Source organism: Dermacentor albipictus, chromosome 5 (assembly GCF_038994185.2).
Source record: "Dermacentor albipictus isolate Rhodes 1998 colony chromosome 5, USDA_Dalb.pri_finalv2, whole genome shotgun sequence".
Taxonomy (NCBI): Eukaryota; Metazoa; Arthropoda; class Arachnida; order Ixodida; family Ixodidae; genus Dermacentor; species Dermacentor albipictus.
The window spans coordinates 61,470,375-61,487,917 of record NC_091825.1 but is presented as its reverse complement, the minus strand read 5'-3'; the positions used below and the strand labels follow the sequence as shown (position 1 = coordinate 61,487,917).

Below are 17,543 nucleotides of genomic sequence, written 5' to 3'. Positions count from 1 at the left end.
TTAGTTTCAGCGGGAGCTTGTTTTAGTTTATGACGTAGAAGACAGAGTTTACGAAAGGCTGAGTCACATACGTTAGAAATATGAATGTTCCAGTGCAGGTTATGAGTTATTGTGACGCCAAGATATTTGTATTCCCTAACCTCGGTTAATGGTTCAGATCCGAGAGCGTAAGGAAAAGATAGGCTATTTATTTTTTTAGTTATCTTCATGTAAACTGTTTTGTTAGCATTTACCTCCATGTTCCAACGATTGCACCAAGAAAGAAGGTTTTGAAGATTATTGTTCAGGGTTATCTGATCATCGCAACCGGTTACCTCACTGAACAGAACACAATCGTCAGCGAACAGTTTTATTTGAACTGGTGCTGTGACAACGCTGGCAATGTCATTAATATAAATTAAGAATAATAAAGGCCCTAAAACACTACCCTGAGGGACGCCTGAGGTAACTGGAAGTTCATGGGAATGGTAAGTATCGATACTAACAAACTGTTTTCGGTTAGTGAGGTATGCTGAAACCCAATTAACAATGAAACAAGGAATGTTAATTAATCGAAGTTTTTCAATTAACTTGGAGTGTGAAACAAGGTCAAATGCTTTCCTGAAATCTAAAAATATTACATCTACCTGGCTGGATTTGTCTAGAATATTCGCAAAATAATGAATAACCGATGTTAATTGGGTGACAGTAGAAAAACCTTTTCGAAAACCATGTTGCTCAGGTGAGAGTACACTGTTATCACTTAAGAATTTAGTAATGTAGTTAGCTATGATGTGTTCTAGCATCTTACAGCATGATGACGTTAGCGATATTGGGCGATAGTTACTTATCAGCGTTAGGTCCCCTTTTTTCGGTACAGGTACTACGCGTGCAGTTAGCCAGTCAATAGGAAGAGTTGCTGTGGATAATGAAGCACGAAAAATGATCACAAGAAACTTGGACACCATTTCTGCGTATCGGCGCAGAAAAACATTCGATATATTGTCAGGACAAAGCGTTGATTTGGTTTTTAAGTTAAGAAGCATAGAAACTACGCCAGGTACAGATACAAGGTCCGAGTGTGCAATGGACAAAGAAAAAATGGGAATCGATATATCACTTGTATTTGCAAAGACACTATGGAAGTATGTGTTGAAATGCTCTGCAATACTTTGCTTTTCGACGATAAGAACGCCGCCATCCACTATTTGTTCAATTGGTTTGTTTTTTTTACTCAAATATGTCCAAAATTTTTGTGGCGCGGTACGAATAAAATTGGGCAGAGTGTGGTTAAAATATCGCCGTTTAGCATGCCCAATAGACGAGCTTAATTTAGCTCTTGCGGTTTGGATTTGCGTTATAGGGGCGTTCTTTCGTCTCCAGCGTTTAATCTTTCTTTTCAAGTGAATGACTTCCCGCGTAACCCAAGAGTTAACTTTCGCTGTTTTCTTTGTCTTGTTTGGTACAAAATTTTGAACACAATATGTGCAAAGTTCTTTAAACCTGTCCCAAAGTTCTATAACATTGTTTCCTTTAAAGTTGCTGAGGTGAAAATCTAGATAATCTAAAATAGTTTCGTCCCTGGCACGTGAAAAGTCCTTCACTACAACACTTTTTGCATTACTGCGATTGCATTTTTCCAAGCAGCATGAAAAACATAACATTTCATGATCAGATATGCCGCGTTCAACAGACACTGATAACTTTTCGATATTTCTATTCACAAACACGAGGTCAAGTATTGACGACGAAGATCCGTATACTCGCGTGGGTAAAGTTACAACTTGATGTAAATTGTGGCATAGAATTATATCACGCATATAATTGACATGGGGAGTAAGTTCAGTGCAAGAAGTATTATCCTCCCAATTAACTCCTGGAAGATTGAAGTCTCCTAACAGAAATATTTTTTGTGTGTGTGTGAACGAAGTGATATGCGTACGCAAATCACTCATGAATTGAAGCGGTATATTGAAGCAGCATATTGTAAATGTCAACAGTGAGCAGCGTCTTCAACTGCCCTTCCTATTTTGTATGCTCTAGCGTTATTTTACTGTACCAATTTTCTACTTCCTTAGTAGAGCGAATGCTGTAAAACACTTTTATATTTCGCACAGATGAGGTCTCACAGCAGACGTTCGTACGTTACCTATGCGTAGCGACGATGACGTACTGGATGCCGCTGCTTGCAGATCTTAACGAATTGAAGTATCGCTTCACAATATCGGCATCTGGTGGCACCGTGACCAGCATGGGAACTTGACGGCCACCTAAGAATGCGAGTAGGTCGTGCACGTTTTTTCCTTTTGTCTCGTCGTGGGCGTCAGACGGATGGTCCCAGTCGACATTGACACCCTGTAGAAAAATCGCTGCATCAGTGGAAGAGTACGACTGCGGTTTGTTCCCGTAATAAACACCTACCGACTAAAAATGGAAGTGCCGCAGGCTGCGACACGTACGCTTACAACCGTTTCATTCAAATTTGATAGCGTACGTTTACTGTGTCCTAAAGGAATGCACCCATGCAATTAGACAAGCGAGAGTATCTTTTTATAAAGTGAGTGGTAATGGTCGCAAGCGGAATAAAATATCTGACATGCAGGTGATTTCAAAGAGAGTTCCAACACGAGGCACATGAAATTTATTCACCAGGCTTGTAACTCCGATGCCTATTTTCTAAAGGAGTGGGTTATATACTTAAGCCATTCAGAGATAAGCACTAGTTGAAACCTTGCCGCACCTAACCTACGTCTGTTATACAAACGCGAATCATCATCATCATCAGCCTAGTTACGCCCACTGCAGGGCAACGGCCTCTCCCATACTTCTCCAACTACCCCGGTCATGTACTAATTGTGGCCATGTTGTCCCTGCAAACGTCTTAATGTCATCCGCCCGCCTAACTTTCTGCCGCCCCCCTGCTACGCTTCCCTTCCCTTGGAATCCAGTCCGTAACCCTTAGTGACCATCGGTTATCTTCCCTCCTCATTACATGTCCGGCCCATGCCCATTTTTTTTTTCTTGATTTCAACTAAGATGTCGTTTACCCGCGTTTGTTGCCTCACCCAATCTGCTCTTTTCTTATCCCTTAACGTTACACCTATCATTCTTCTTTCCATAGCTCGTTGCGTCGTCCTCAATTTGAGTAGAACTCTTTTCGTAAGCCTCCAGGTTTCTGCCCCGTAGGTGAGTACTGGTAAGACACAGCTATTATATACTTTTCTCTTGAGGGATAATGGCAACCTGCTGTTCATGATTTGAGAATGCCTGCCAAACGCACCCCAGCCCATTCTTATTCTTCTGGTTATTTCAGTCTCATGATCCGGATCCGTGGTCACTACCTGTCCTAAGTAGATGCATTCCCTTACCACCTCCAGTGCTTCGCTACCTATCGTAAACTGCTGTTCTCTTCCGAGACTGTTAAACATTGCTTTAGTTTTCTGCAGATTAATTTTCAGACCCACCCTTCTGCTATGCCTCTCCAGGTCAGTGAGCATGCATTGCAATTGGTCTCCTGAGTTACTAAGCAAGGCAATATCATCAGCGAATCGCAAGTTTCTAAGGTATTCTCCATCAACTTTTATCCCCCATTCTTCCCACTCCAGGTCTCTGAATACCTCCTGTAAACATGCGGTGAATAGCATTGGAGAGATCGTATCTCCCTGTCTGACGCCTTTCTTTATTGGGATTTTGTTGCTTTCTTTGTGGAGGACTGCGGTGGCTGTGGAGCCGCTATAGATATCTTCCAGTATTTTTACATATGGCTCATCTACACCCTGATTCCGTAATGCCTCCATGACTGCTGAGGTTTCGACTGAATCAAACGCTTTCTCGTAATCAATGAAAGCTATATATAAGGGTTGGTTATATTCTGCATATTTTTCTATCACCTGATTGATAGTGTGAATATGGTCTATTGTTGAGTAGCCTTTACGGAATCCTGCCTGGTCCTTTGGTTGACAGAAGTCTAAGGTCTTCCTGATTCTATTTGCGATTACCTTAGTAAATACTTTGTAGGCAACGGACAGTAAGCTGATCGGTCTATAATTTTTCAAGTCTTTGGCGTCCCCTTTCTTATGGATTATGATTATGTTAGCGTTCTTCCAAGATTCCGGTACGCTCGAGGTTATGAGGCATTGCGTATACAGGGTGGCCAGTTTCTCTAGAACAATCTGACCACCATCCTTCAACAAATCTGCTGTTACCTGATCCTCCCCAGCTGCCTTCCCCCTTTGCATAGCTCCAAAGGCTTTCTTTACTTCTTCTGGCGTTACCTGCGGGATTTCGAATTCCTCTAGGCTATTCTCTCATCCACGATCGTCGTGGGTGCTACTGGTACTATTTAAATCTCTGTAGAACTCCTCAGCCACTTGAACTATCTCATCTATATTAGTAACTATATTGCCGGCTTTGTCTCTCAACGCACACATCTGATTCTTGCCTATTCCTAGTTTCTTCTTCACTGTTTTTAGGCTTCCTCCGTTCCTGAGAGCCTGTTGAATTCTATCCATAATATAGTTCCTGATGTCCGCTGTCTTACGCTTGTTGATTAACTTAGAAAGTTGTGCCAGTTCTATTCTAGCTGTAGGGTTAGAGGCTTTCATACATTGGCGTTTCTTGATCAGATCTTTTGTCTCCTGCGATAGCTTACTGGTTTCCTGTCTAACGGCGTTACCACCGACTTCTATTGCGCACTCCTTAATGATGCCCATGAGATTGTCGTTCATTGCTTCAACACTAAGGTCCTCTTCCTGAGTTAAAGCCGAATACCTGTTCTGTAGCTTGATCCGGAATTCCTCTAGTTTCCCTCTTACAGCTAACTCATTGATTGGCTTCTTGTGTACCAGTTTCTTCCGTTCCCTCCTCAAGTGTAGGCTGATTCGAGTTCTTACCATCCTATGGTCAATGCAGCGTACCTTGCCGAGCACGTCTACATCTTGTATGATGCCAGGGTTCGCGCAGAGTATGAAGTCGATTTCATTTCTAGTCTCACCATTCGGGCTCCTCCACGTCCACTTTCGACTAACCCGCTTGCGGAAAAAGGTATTCATTATCCGCATATTATTCTGTTCTGCAAACTCTACTAATAACTATCCTCTGCTATTCCTAGAGCTTATGCCATATTCCCCCACTGACTTGTCTCCAGCCTGCTTCGTGCCTACCCTGGCATTGAAGTCGCCCATCAGTATAGTGTATTTTGTTTTGACTTTACCCATCGCCGATTCCACGTCTTCATAAAAGCTTTCGACTTCCTGGTCATCATGACTGCATGTAGGGGCATAGACTTGTACCACCGTCAATTTGTAACTCTTATTAAGTTTCACAAGACCTGCCACCCTCTCGTTAATGCTATAGAATTCCTGTATGTTACCAGCCATTTCCTTATTAATCAGGAATCCGACTCCTAATTCTCGTCTCTCCGCTAAGCCCCGGTAGCACAGTACGTGCCCGCTTTTTAGCACTGTATATGCTTCTTTTGTCCTCCTAACCTCACTGAGCCCTATTATATCCCATTTACTACCCTCTAATTCCTCCAATAACACTGCTAGACTCGCCCCATTAGATAACGTTCTAACTTTAAACGTTGCCAGCTTCAGATTCCAATGGCGGCCTGTATACATCTCACTAACTCAAGAGTCAAAGAGCAGACGATAAAGAATACAGCATTCACCGGTTTCAATAACCTTAGATTGGCTGGATGCTGACTATCACCGCTAGTGTTCGCGCTTCTTTGTCAGGGCTAGACAGCGTGAAATTGGAACCTGAAAGGCAATGCTAAAGTTTCAGCCCACTATACTAAATTTTGGTCATGAAGACATGGTTACCGTTTACTAGGGTTGGGCAGTATTTTAGATACAATACGCACCATGACATTTGCGTGCATCGGAATGCCACCAGCCCCTTTCCCCTGAAAATACTTTTGGCGACATCCCTGCGTACGGATAGCGTATACAGGCAAATTTTCTCTCATAACGCCATGTTTTCCCAATCACAAGCCGACATTGGCAACGAGTGCTTTGAGTTATCGCAAAACATCTATCTTAATTTCATTCTTTGCTGTTTGATGTAGTTGTATAACCGACTTTCTGTCCATCGATTGCGTCTATCCAATGCGCTATTTCTACATCTGTGACTTTGGTCAACAGCGTGAACGCAATATCTGATAGTTAGTTTCATGACCTATCGTTATCGACACTGAGTCAGCCTTTCTCCTTTTTTTTTCCAATGCCTTCAGTGGAATAAGCAAAAAAGCAGTATATTACAAATATGGTGCTGTCACCAAATGTGGAACCGTTTCTGATGATATATCTTACAATTTCTAGCGAAGGGCTTAGCATGACTGTTGATAGTCGGCATGCAATCTTAGATGGCACGTTATCTGCTGTTACACGGACTACCGTCCTTTTTTTTTGCTGGCATCTTGAAATACCATCACCGCTGGTGCACGCACAAAGGCACATTGTGAACAATGGTCCAAACCTTCTCTGCAGTTCTCACAAGAGTGACTTGTTGGATGGGTACACGTACACGGCATTAGGTAACGCCATGCCATGCAGGAACAGATGATCTGTTTTTGCAGACACGCAGAAACAAATAAAGTGAAAGAAATGATGCTGTCGTTATTAATTGAGACCAGTTTCTGCTGCCTAAAAAAAATTAAGTGTAAGGCAGCCTGTTTTGTTTATGAACTTGTGAGCATTATCAGGCGCGCCGCAATGTCAAGCTGCTATAATGCGCTTCTGTTCAATTTCTGGACTAGCCCTCCACGATCGGTCAAAGTTTCCGTAACGCATGTTTGTCCCGCGAGGTCACAAAAACTGCGACAACTTTTCATCTTATATGACGCGTACAGGCTGATTATGCAACATTACGCCAAAGCAAAGAAAGCTAATTATTTTCAATTTTACGCCTTTTTCGCCATTAGCCATCTGCTACTGATCAAATTTTTTTTTCCGGCTGCGCTAAATTCGCCTGTCTCGTGCGACACCACAAATCCGCCAAAACACACCCCGTCAAAGTAATGTGTACGCACTACAGATGCATTAATATGCCGTAAAAGGTCATGTTTTGGAGGGTGAATGGCCGGAGACTGCCCTAGTTCCGAAATAAATATAAAATGGCTGCGCGCCGATTGTTCTGGCACGGGCTTCTCAGAGCTGCCGCCGAGAATAGTTTTCTTTGCGCTTAAAGGGCCCCTCATCAGGTCTGGCCATTTTGAGCTGACAAGCGCAGGGCATACAATGCACTATAACGATCGTGTCTGCAAATTATTGCATCACTACGCGCCGCGGAAAGATCTGAAATTTCAAAACCGATGCCGTTTTTCCTTCTCCTCGCGGACCCCGCGCTCCAAGCCGGAGGATGACGTACACGTGGTGATAGTGCGCCTACGTACACGTGTTTGCACTGTGACGTCGCTCGTGGTGACAGGTGACTTCGAGAATTATTCAAGGCAGCTTTTTTTATTTGTGTAATATGTTGCTCGAATAGACGAATTAAAGCGTGCAGGAATATTAAAACAAAAACCGAATGTCTGCATGTTTTGGTTTTACTTCGCACCGCAGCAAGAGAGGTGTACATTCGTTTCGTCTGCTTGTTCCCACATCGTGCGGTCGCGCGCACAGACACCGAAACTATGTCGTTTTCTACCGTGTTCCAGCACAGGATCATGTTCTGTGATCCGCTTGCGTCTGCCGCAGTAGTCGTGTAGCACTGACTCATACTGCTAATCAGGTGTCCTCATGCACAGCGTGCAAAATCGTGAGCTGCGCGAAACGACATAATCACAACAGCTAACGCGCGACGCCATCACCAGATGCGAGGAGAAAAAAAAATGAAGGCGGGGCGTGTGACGCATCCGTCACGCGATCCAAGAGGTCCGGTATGGGAGAACGCAGCGAAGTAATTTTCCTTAGGGAGGCTAGACGGGGCACGTGGAGAGAGGGTCTCGCTTGTCAGTAGAGCTCGCATCCTGAAATCATGGGTTCGTGGCACTGAAATATTTCTATCTCGGCTATTTATGAACCTATTTGAAAACGTTTTGTGGCAGAACGCTCCCTAGAGGACACGTTAACAACTTCCAGCGTACGACCAAAATTTGTTATGGGGCCTTGTGAGGTGCCCTTTAAGAAGGATTTGTGCGTCGAAATATAACGTTCTCCAGCCCTTTTAAGCGCCTTTTCGACATCGCTCTAGTTGCCACCTCTCCTTCGCTGAGGACCCGTTCTAGCAGAATTTTTAACCTTCTGTTGCACGCCACAGAGGTTTTCGGCCAGCCACTGCAACCAAGGGGAAGCGGACCAATCGCAGACACCGACACCTGCCTGCTCATCCAATTGCCTACTTTGACTGTGCTAGCCCGGATCCACCAAAACCCTCTCCTCTTCAACATGCTGCTCGCCGCGTGTCAGCCAATTAAATAAGAAAAACCTTTCATGGTGGGCAATGCTCTTCGCCTTCCGAGAAAACAACATCCTAATCAAAGAAGGAGTTTCCTTGGCTGTTCAGGCCACTTCCCGATGCTTTTGTCGGCGGTTACGTAAATTTCACGACAGAAAATTGGAATGCAATTGTAATAGTGTTACTCTTTACGCCCCTGGACTCTGGCCTTGCTGTTCTGTATTTTGAATAAGTGCAAACCTATTCAGGGCATAATCATAAGGTTCATATGGAGCGATTACGAAACTATGCTTGTCAAAAGAACAATGAACAAATAGTGCATTGACCCGTTTGATAAGTAGCGAGCAGATGACTACCTCGTACTGATATGAAGGAAGCATGAAAAATTTGTTGTTTTTGCACTGTACCTTTATTGATCTCTGGCAAAATTTTTGAGCGATCACTATCGGCCATGCGATCACTATAGAGGACGCGATCACTACCAGGGACACGATCACTATCGGGGATCCAATGGCTATAGCGGAGGCGATCACTTTCGCAAAATTTCGTGTGATACGGCATCCAGCACATTGCCGTTGCGGGCGACAGCGTAATTGACACAGTGCCTAAACGGCTTGCATGGCAGTGTGCGGGGAGCGCTGTCGTCCGCAGACACCGACTCATGCGGTGCGTAAAGTAACGAAATCTTTCGGAAGCGATCATATTGTCCTAAGTGATAAGTCGAAAATATTGGACCTGATAAATGTCTTAAAAGACCAACACAAAGTGTAACGAGACCGCTGTAGAGTGCCTTGTGAGCACAAGGGTTACGATTTACTAAATATTGAGAGGAAGATCTGACGGGCAGGACTTGACGAATTTCTCAGCCAGCTATTGTGCACTTGCAGATGTTATTGCAATAACCCTTTGATAAATTAACTGATGTATCCTAGTATCGGAAGATACAAATGGTGTGTATCGTAATGGATACAGTTATTCATCCAGTATCTTCTATCCGTGTCTCAAATATTTATCGCGTCGGTATAATGTATCTGTATCATGATATAACTACAAAGTATATTTACCCAGCATTGGTGTTAACTACCGGTACATGGGCCTTTTCTTACGCTACTGTCTACAAAAATGAAAGGAAAGAGCTGTGAAGACGTCAAATTAGCAATTGTATACGTCAAAGTCAGAAAAAGCGGCCTATCATTAGACAGACTGTCGGAGCAGTTGGAACCGATATCGGATCAGGTGCAGAGATAAAGAGGAGTGTATCATGACATTTCTGTAAAGATGTCACTTTCAGGAAAGGAATACATTCCGCCGTAAATATATAGTCACGATAACAATGCATTCCGCGAAAAATAGTCACGACGACATTTGAAGTTAAAGCGTCGCAAAAAATTGAAATTGTCTTTACACATTCTGCCCTACACGGGATTTTGTAGGACGCTGGGATGCTAGCGTAACTTGCAGCAGCCAAAAGTTAACTAGGTCTTTTATATAAGAGAATTATTACTTTTATTGCACTGAGAAAAAGAAAACAGTGACTTATTACGAGGCTTTAGAACCTGAGTATAACAAAAGCACAGAGGTAATTAATAGCTCCCTGTCAACAAGAATTCGCGACACCGAAATTGTAGCCAAGCGAAAGGCATCGAGAGAGCGAGATTGTGACCACATGCTTCTTTAATGGCTGACGTTCGGAATGGGGTTCCATCCGTTAGGCTGCTGAAATTAGACAGCTTTAGAATAGCGTTTGTCGCCTTACGTACGTTAAACGCAATCGACTTTGCGGGACGTTACAGTGCGCGTCCTTCAAGGACTTTAAGTTTAGCGCACGGGAATGCAAACGTAAGGAAGACGTTATAAAACTGGGCGCCATCTGGTCCCTCGTGCCAAACGGATCTAAGCCAAGACAATCCATTACCAACCATTCTGTTGTTGCTATGCCGACGCGTCTTGTTAGGCGTACGGGGGCTGAATCGCCGGACGATCTCAGAAAGTGGACGCGCTATGCTCTCATAACCAACGTTTCAGGTGAGTTTAGAGAAAGCGAAAGCTAATTTCAGTAGTTACTGGCAACCAACGCGGCTCAGAGCGCAGTCATCACGAGAATTCACGCCGAAGTGGGAGCCATGGGTGCCGCCATGTTTGACAACGCTATTTCTGTACGTACGTAATACATTTACGTTTCGTCGCAAACGTTAAACTAAAACTGTTTATTAAGTCCAGAATAGTCATGGAGATGAAACAACAGTTGAAGCAGTTGGAACCTTGTCAGGCGCACCACCGTAGGTTGAATCACAGAAACACTCGTATGCGTTTCTCCGACGGAAAGCTTCATATTCGAAGTATATATATATATATATATATATATATATATATATATATAGCTACTGTTCCATGGATATAGCCATGAAATTTTTCTTGAAATATCAAGCTTTCCCTCGGAGAAGTGCATACGAGTGTTAGTTTCTGTGATTGAGCTATGGTGTTGCGATTGACAAGGTTCCATTTCAGAAACTTTTCTTGAACTTGCGCATTCCAGCAGAACTTTTTCAACTGTTATTTCATCTCTGTAACTATGTATGTAAATATATATACTATATATATATATATATATATATATATATATATATATATATATATAGTATACGCAATGACAAGGAATTTAATGGTCTCACTGAGCTAGAAATGATATCGCTTTCCCTGCTTTAGTTTCATTTCAAATTTAGTTCGTCATGCAAATAAGTTATATGCTTATTACTCGTCATAACTTTATTCCCCTATTGTTTGTTTTTTTCTGATCGTGTTCCTTCATACTCGCGCAATTACTTGAACTTATTCGACGGCAAAGATAGCCAATATAAATTTAACAGCGCAGCAAGCACTGTACCTGGAGCTTAACTTTCGAAAATTTTGGACTAAATGTACAGGAAACGTTAGCTATAATTAGAGAAAACCACTGCCGATGGGCGGTGTGCCCGGTAGAACAAGGTGAGATTGGTGCGTAAGTGGCATTTAAATTTGAGCGGTTTGTTCAAACTTCAAATAGGACTTTTACAACACAAGTGTGAACAAAAGCTTCACAGTCGCACGCCTTGCCAATTTTAATATAGCGATAACTGCTTTGGTAACTCGCTGCGGTTAATGAGTCACGCATTACATCTAGTAAAAATCTATTGCAACTCCCCAATTCACTAAAACGCGCCCTTCCAGTACGGTCGCTTTAAGGAATACGTACTGTGTACTTGTGCTGCACGGTGACAAGTTCGACCAATTGATTGCCGATATGTCGTGGATCTGTGGAGGACAGGCCCAAAGCTGGACTGTCGGCACGACTTCCTCCGACCGTGACGTAGACATTCGTAGGTGCACCATGGTGGTAAGTGTCCGTCAAAGGAAAGGGCACGTCGGGTGTGCCGTTGACTAAGATGCGTCTCTTCGGCCTAACATCGTTATTGGCGTCCACATAGTAGGAGTACACAATAATGTCGGAGCAGAAGTCGAACGGGAAGTTATCCCATGAATCGATCCAGTAACTGGGTAACTTTCTGCAAGGCAATGCAGCAGACGAAGTATTGCGGTGAATCCCAGAGTCATTTCGAAAAGAGTAATTCGAATATCCAAATAAATATTGCGAAGTATTTTCCTTATCTGAAATTAATAAAGCTGTCGACGTAGATGAATTTCCGGTAGGTCTGTTTGTAGCACCACTGACTTGCTATCACTTCTATTCACGTATGTGGTAACCATGTTTTATTCAATCGGAATACTTTGCTGATTACATAAAATCGTAAGAGCCGGTATCGGTGAAAGGCGGATACAAAATCTGGCAAATTATTCCACATAAATTTTACAGCGAAGGCTGTATATCACTAACCTTCCGTAGTTTTTTCGGCGTCCGGCAACAGAAACGGCCTTAGCGATTTCTCACAAACCCCTACGGCTGCAGTGCGGCGGCGGAGACTTCAAAATGCGGAACAGATTAGAGCGCTCGCCGTGAACAATAGCGTGACGTCAAGGTTATCACAGTGTATAAGCAGGAGAGGTATCGGCGCTAAAAACAGCTGCTTTATCGATGGGGTGGACAGGTATAGTTCGTACACCCGAAGAACAGCATGCGTACGAGGCGCGCCGGAGGGAACAGCAACGAGAATGTAAATGGCGCCGGCGCTAAACGACCAACGACGAATAACATTCCCGCGACGCTGAGCGAAAACCACAATCGCGAGCCCGGGCACCTACCAAACAGCAACGACGCCAGACTCGCAACGCAAAAAATGACAACCCTTCCACTCTGTGAAAATGAAATGGCAGCGAAAGCACTCTGCTTTTCGTTTGAGAGCGTTGACTGTCGTCAGCATTCGCTGCCATTCCATCTTCACAGACTGGAATGGCTGCCATCTTTCTTTAATTACCGTTCTTCGGGAGCATAATAACTTCGAAAATCAATAACGGCTGTCAGTAAGCCCTAAAACATACATAATACATACAATACCATGCAATATATATATATATATATATATATATATATATATCGGGGTGATCGCCCCAACGGCCAGGTACGTCCCCTCGCAGGCCGGGGCCCGGACGTCTCCTTCGCCACGCGGAAGCGACGGTTCGGGTCCGCCGCTCGGCGGAGTCGCCGCAGATCACAGGAGACGTACCTGGCCGTTGGGACGATCACCCGAGATATATATATATATATATATATATATATATATATATATATATATATATATATATATATATATATATATATATATATAGGCCCACGCTAAGCTCGTAACGGTGTTGTGCATACACCAAAATACATAGGGCGAAATTCATGTTGACACATCTGTGCTGTAAGTGAACCCTGAGCGCCTCTACAGAACACAGATTCAGAAACACTGACACAGCCGTCTCGTAACTGTAAACAGCTTGGACGTGTCGTATCGACGAAGGGCACGCTGTTGTCATACGTACAAGATATCGTACACGCAGAACACCCGGCGCACCGACACAATATCCGTAGATGGAGTTCTCTTTTGCGAGGGCAGCGCTTTCAGGTTCACATCTTCAATCTTACTGTAGTCCGGCGGTTCACAAGAGTCATTCGGGACTTCTAAGGACTCCCCCGGCACCTTAAAAAAATAATTTAGGTTATTGAAAATGCGGCTGTTACAACTCTTTGTGCACTAAAGAAGACGAGTGCTGACGCTACAGTAAACGTATGAATAACTCATAGCGTGCCTCCTCGGCAAGATACGGTTTTCTGCGACAAAACGCGCACGACAATTCCGGGTATCAGATTGACATGCATGTTCGCCTGCTGCTTTCTGCATTAAAGAAAAACGTGAAATTCAAGAATAATTGATTTTGCTTAAGTTTTTCAGCTAAACCGATGGCTATAGTACCACCTTCTTGCTACAAATGTTGCGTGTAAGAAAGCATAGTCTCGTGAAGTTGGCGGAAATTGACCGCAATGCAAGTTATCTTCTCGAGCATCCGGCTCAGTTTCCTTCCATGGAACAGTCTGTTGTTCTGGCATTATCTGCCCATTTTCATGCTTTTCAGAAACAGTGAGATATCTATGCGAAAGAGCTATAAGACGTGAGGCACCAAGTGTTAATAAAATTGAGAAACAAGGCGCGTTTGCACTTTCTCATTTGGAGTTCGATATCGTGAATCTCAAGAGGTCGAGCAGGCAGCCAAATTTGTAAATACATGGCGTGGCTGGATTCTGGGGACTTTACGTGCCAAAACCGCGAATTGACTATGAGGCACGCCATAGTGGAGGACTACGGATTAATTTTGACCACCAGGTGGTCATTATTGTGCCCACAATGCACGCGACACGGGTGGTTTTGCATTCCCCCCCCCCCTTCACCGAAATGAGGCCGCTGCGGCCGAGATTTGATCCCGTGACCAGATGCTTAGCATCTCAACACCGTAGCCACTAATAAGTCACCGCAGCTGGTATGGTGTGGCTATGACGAAGGGGAAAGTCTGCTGAGCAAGGTAAGCGTAGTCACCCAGAGACTAGAGGTTGTGCTATTGAGAAAACGAGATGTCGCCCTTAATAGTTACCTAGAAAGCCCGTGAAACAGCGATAAATCAGCGTAGGTTTTGTGCGTTAGGAATGAGGTGATGCTTAGCTTGCTAAGAAGGGAAACATGAAATGCAAACAGCATAATGTCTACGTGGCTGAAAACATGACTCTTCGCCCAAGGAAGCTGCTCTTTTCCTCGGAAAAGAATTGTTTTTTTGGTTTGCGCATTCCGATGCGTACCCTGGTGCGTAAAAATGGCGGACATGCCGCTCTTGCCAAATGTTCGAACGACATTTCTGCCATAGCTCACTGATGTGTCAGCCATCCTTAAGCTCAATAGACTCATACTGCACCTCGGTCATAAAACAGGCACCATATTTACAGGTTTCGCCTACATGAAAAGAGGACTAAGTTGCATGCATCAAAATCTGCCATTGGCAAATAATAAAAACTCATTCTGAAACTGTTTTCAGGAATAAATCACCTGTGCAATATCGTTATGTTCACATAAACGGGTACACTGATCCTAGCGATATGTTTTTTTATCTACCCCAAAGAAAACGTTTCATTTGAAGAGAAAATCACGTTGTGTGCTGCGCATGCTGTCTGGTGTCAAAGGCCTAGTCAGGTGGCTTTTAGTGCCGCCTTTTGCCTTGGCACCAAGACAAACCGCTCTTGAGCTTTGTTTTGTCAATAAAAAAATAAACAAGCAAACAAACAAACAAACAAACATAGAGTTTATCCTTGTTGGTAAATGAGTTTATATTATGTGGACTGTAAGTCAACTTCTTGGGTGTGACTGAAGACTTTTAAGTGTTGCATGCTGTAATCGAAGATGCGCTGTTTCTTGCTTGTTACTGAGCCCCTCACTGTAGCAATAATGCTTGCTTTACATTCGTGGATAATGTGGTGCCTTTGGCAATTGATGGTCGAAAACGTGGGATCATCGATGATGATACGACTATTGATATGTTTTATGAAAATGCGAAGACGCGTGAGGTTTTAAATACAGTTTCTGCGAACGGCTGTATAACTTCCCCGTAACTGCTCACTAAGATTACAGCTGCCAGTGAAATGCCACTCCCTCTATTTTCGACAAATTGAGATCCTCCCAATGTCAGCAGTTTTGTTTTGACGCATTTTGTAGTTAAACACATGCCAGTTTGCATGTGTGTTAAATCGATGATATTGCACCATATATAAAAAAGCTGTCACGTTTGATCAAAATATTACCGCAGATATTTGGCAGGCGTTTCATGCAGAGTTAGATAAAAACTGGGAGAATATGCTTCGGGAGAATAATGCTGCAGCAGCTTACAGTATATTCACCACAAAGATCGTTTATATATATTCAAAACGCTGTTTACATAAACATAAGTACAAAAACTGTGAGAAGCATTCGTTAACGAGGTGCCTACTTAGAAAATATGAAGCCGTGACAAGCTCTATGGTAAATTTCCTGAATACAAGAACTGTAAAGATCTGAAGGCTTCTAACAAATACAGAAGGAACTTGACCAACGAATTACGACAAGCAAGAGATTCTTATCATTGTATGGCATTACCTTCCTGCTCTCATACCGAACAGCTGTATAATAATTTGAAGTGAATTCTGTAATCGGGCTACAAAGTAGCACTTAGCCTACCGAAACAAGTGCTCACAGAAAACGTGAGTTATCATGGCAGGAATTGATAGAAGTGTCCAATGTATATTTCGAGCACAGAGATACTGATATTACCACAGCTAAACTTCCGAATCTTACTTTTCCACAACATCAGAACACACTTTGTTCCACCTACAGATGATTAAGTGCGGGCTGTGTTGAGTATTAAAAATTCTTCATGTCGTTACTCAAGCGGGATAGAAATGACACCTGACAAAATTGTCTTGCACGAGATTTCTGAGCTCTTGTACATTTCAACCGGTGTTTTTAGAAAAGGTAACAACTACAGTTGTAATGGTGCTATGTAAAATTAAACAAGCTAGATATGAATAATTACGGGACAATATTTCTCTTCCAAGAATATTTTACAATGGCTTAGAGAAAATATTTCTAAATCGTGTGAACAGCTTATGTAACAAACACAAATTACCCAAGAAACACTAGGCATGGTCTTCGAAAACAAAAGTGCACGTAGTTGGACCTATCGAATCAAAAAGAATACATTTTGTGGGAACCATTTCACGTGGGAACTATCCTTCCATGAGTGATCTCTTCTTGTAATGTGGCGGTGACATTGTAAGGAAGAAGAACTATGCAAGATAATGCCTGAATGGCTAGTTGGGGTTTGGACCCGAGACTGTCCCACAATTCTTAATAGTATCGAAACAAGCTCCTCAGTTATGGTATATTGGTGGGATTTATAAAAGCAATAAATTATATTGACCACAGCGTTCACTTTCACAAGCTTAACCGTTTGGAAGATAGTAGACTCCTTGAATTTACAAGACCACACATTCAAGATAGACGGCCACTTGTTAGGCAAACCATTTCCGGTTCTAAGACAGATATACTTTCTATAATATCACAAGGCAGCATTGTGGACCCCTTAGCTTTAATATTTATCATAAGGATGTGATGAATATTTACTCGAATGCAAAGTTTGCACTCTACGCGGACGGCACAAGCATCTTTCTGACATCACATTCTTTCAGTGAGCTCATTACCCCGTCAAACGAAGCGCTTCTCAATCTTAGTCCCTGGTCGAACCAAAACTGCTGATGTGCGAATTCAGCCTAAAGTAAAACTATATTTTTCGTCTGAAAGGCAGAACCGTTCCATCACAAAATAGCATGACCCATAAAAATATCGCACTGATTGAGCTTGTAGACAGTATCAAAATCCTAGGTGTATATTTTTCTATGGTACTACGATGAAGTGATCACGTGAACCTTGTAATCTAAAAGCTGAGAGAGAGAGAGAGAGAAACAACTTTATTGAGCCCAGCTCGACATCTTCTTAGACGCCGTCGACGGAAGTGGTTCCCTCTTCACGGGGCCCATATGCTTCCCTAGCAGCCTGGCCCCTGGAGATCAGGACGAGCTGGTCTTCCAGGGCGGTGCTGGTTAGTAAGGTCTCCCATCGCTCGGTAAGGGTGGATGAGGGATGGGGTAGGGTAGCGGAGCAGTTAAGAGGTGG

General features: G+C 43.2%; 1 protein-coding gene across 5 annotated transcripts in view; it reads right to left on the bottom strand.

Annotated features, from left to right (window-relative positions):
• Nucleotides 1-17,543, bottom strand: part of LOC139060456 (protein IWS1 homolog) — an 84,099-nt gene that overhangs the window by 28,849 nt on the left and 37,707 nt on the right. For 4 of the 5 annotated variants that reach the window (XM_070539588.1, XM_070539591.1, XM_070539592.1 and 1 more), the window contains exons 7-9: nucleotides 13,339-13,496; nucleotides 11,612-11,921; nucleotides 2,129-2,334 (exon numbers count right to left, since the gene is read on the bottom strand). In XM_070539588.1, coding sequence (XP_070395689.1) covers nucleotides 2,129-2,334; nucleotides 11,612-11,921; nucleotides 13,339-13,496 — 674 coding nt within the window. The remainder of the gene's footprint in view (nucleotides 1-2,128; nucleotides 2,335-11,611; nucleotides 11,922-13,338; nucleotides 13,497-17,543) is intronic. The other variant, XM_070539590.1, reaches the window with a different exon arrangement.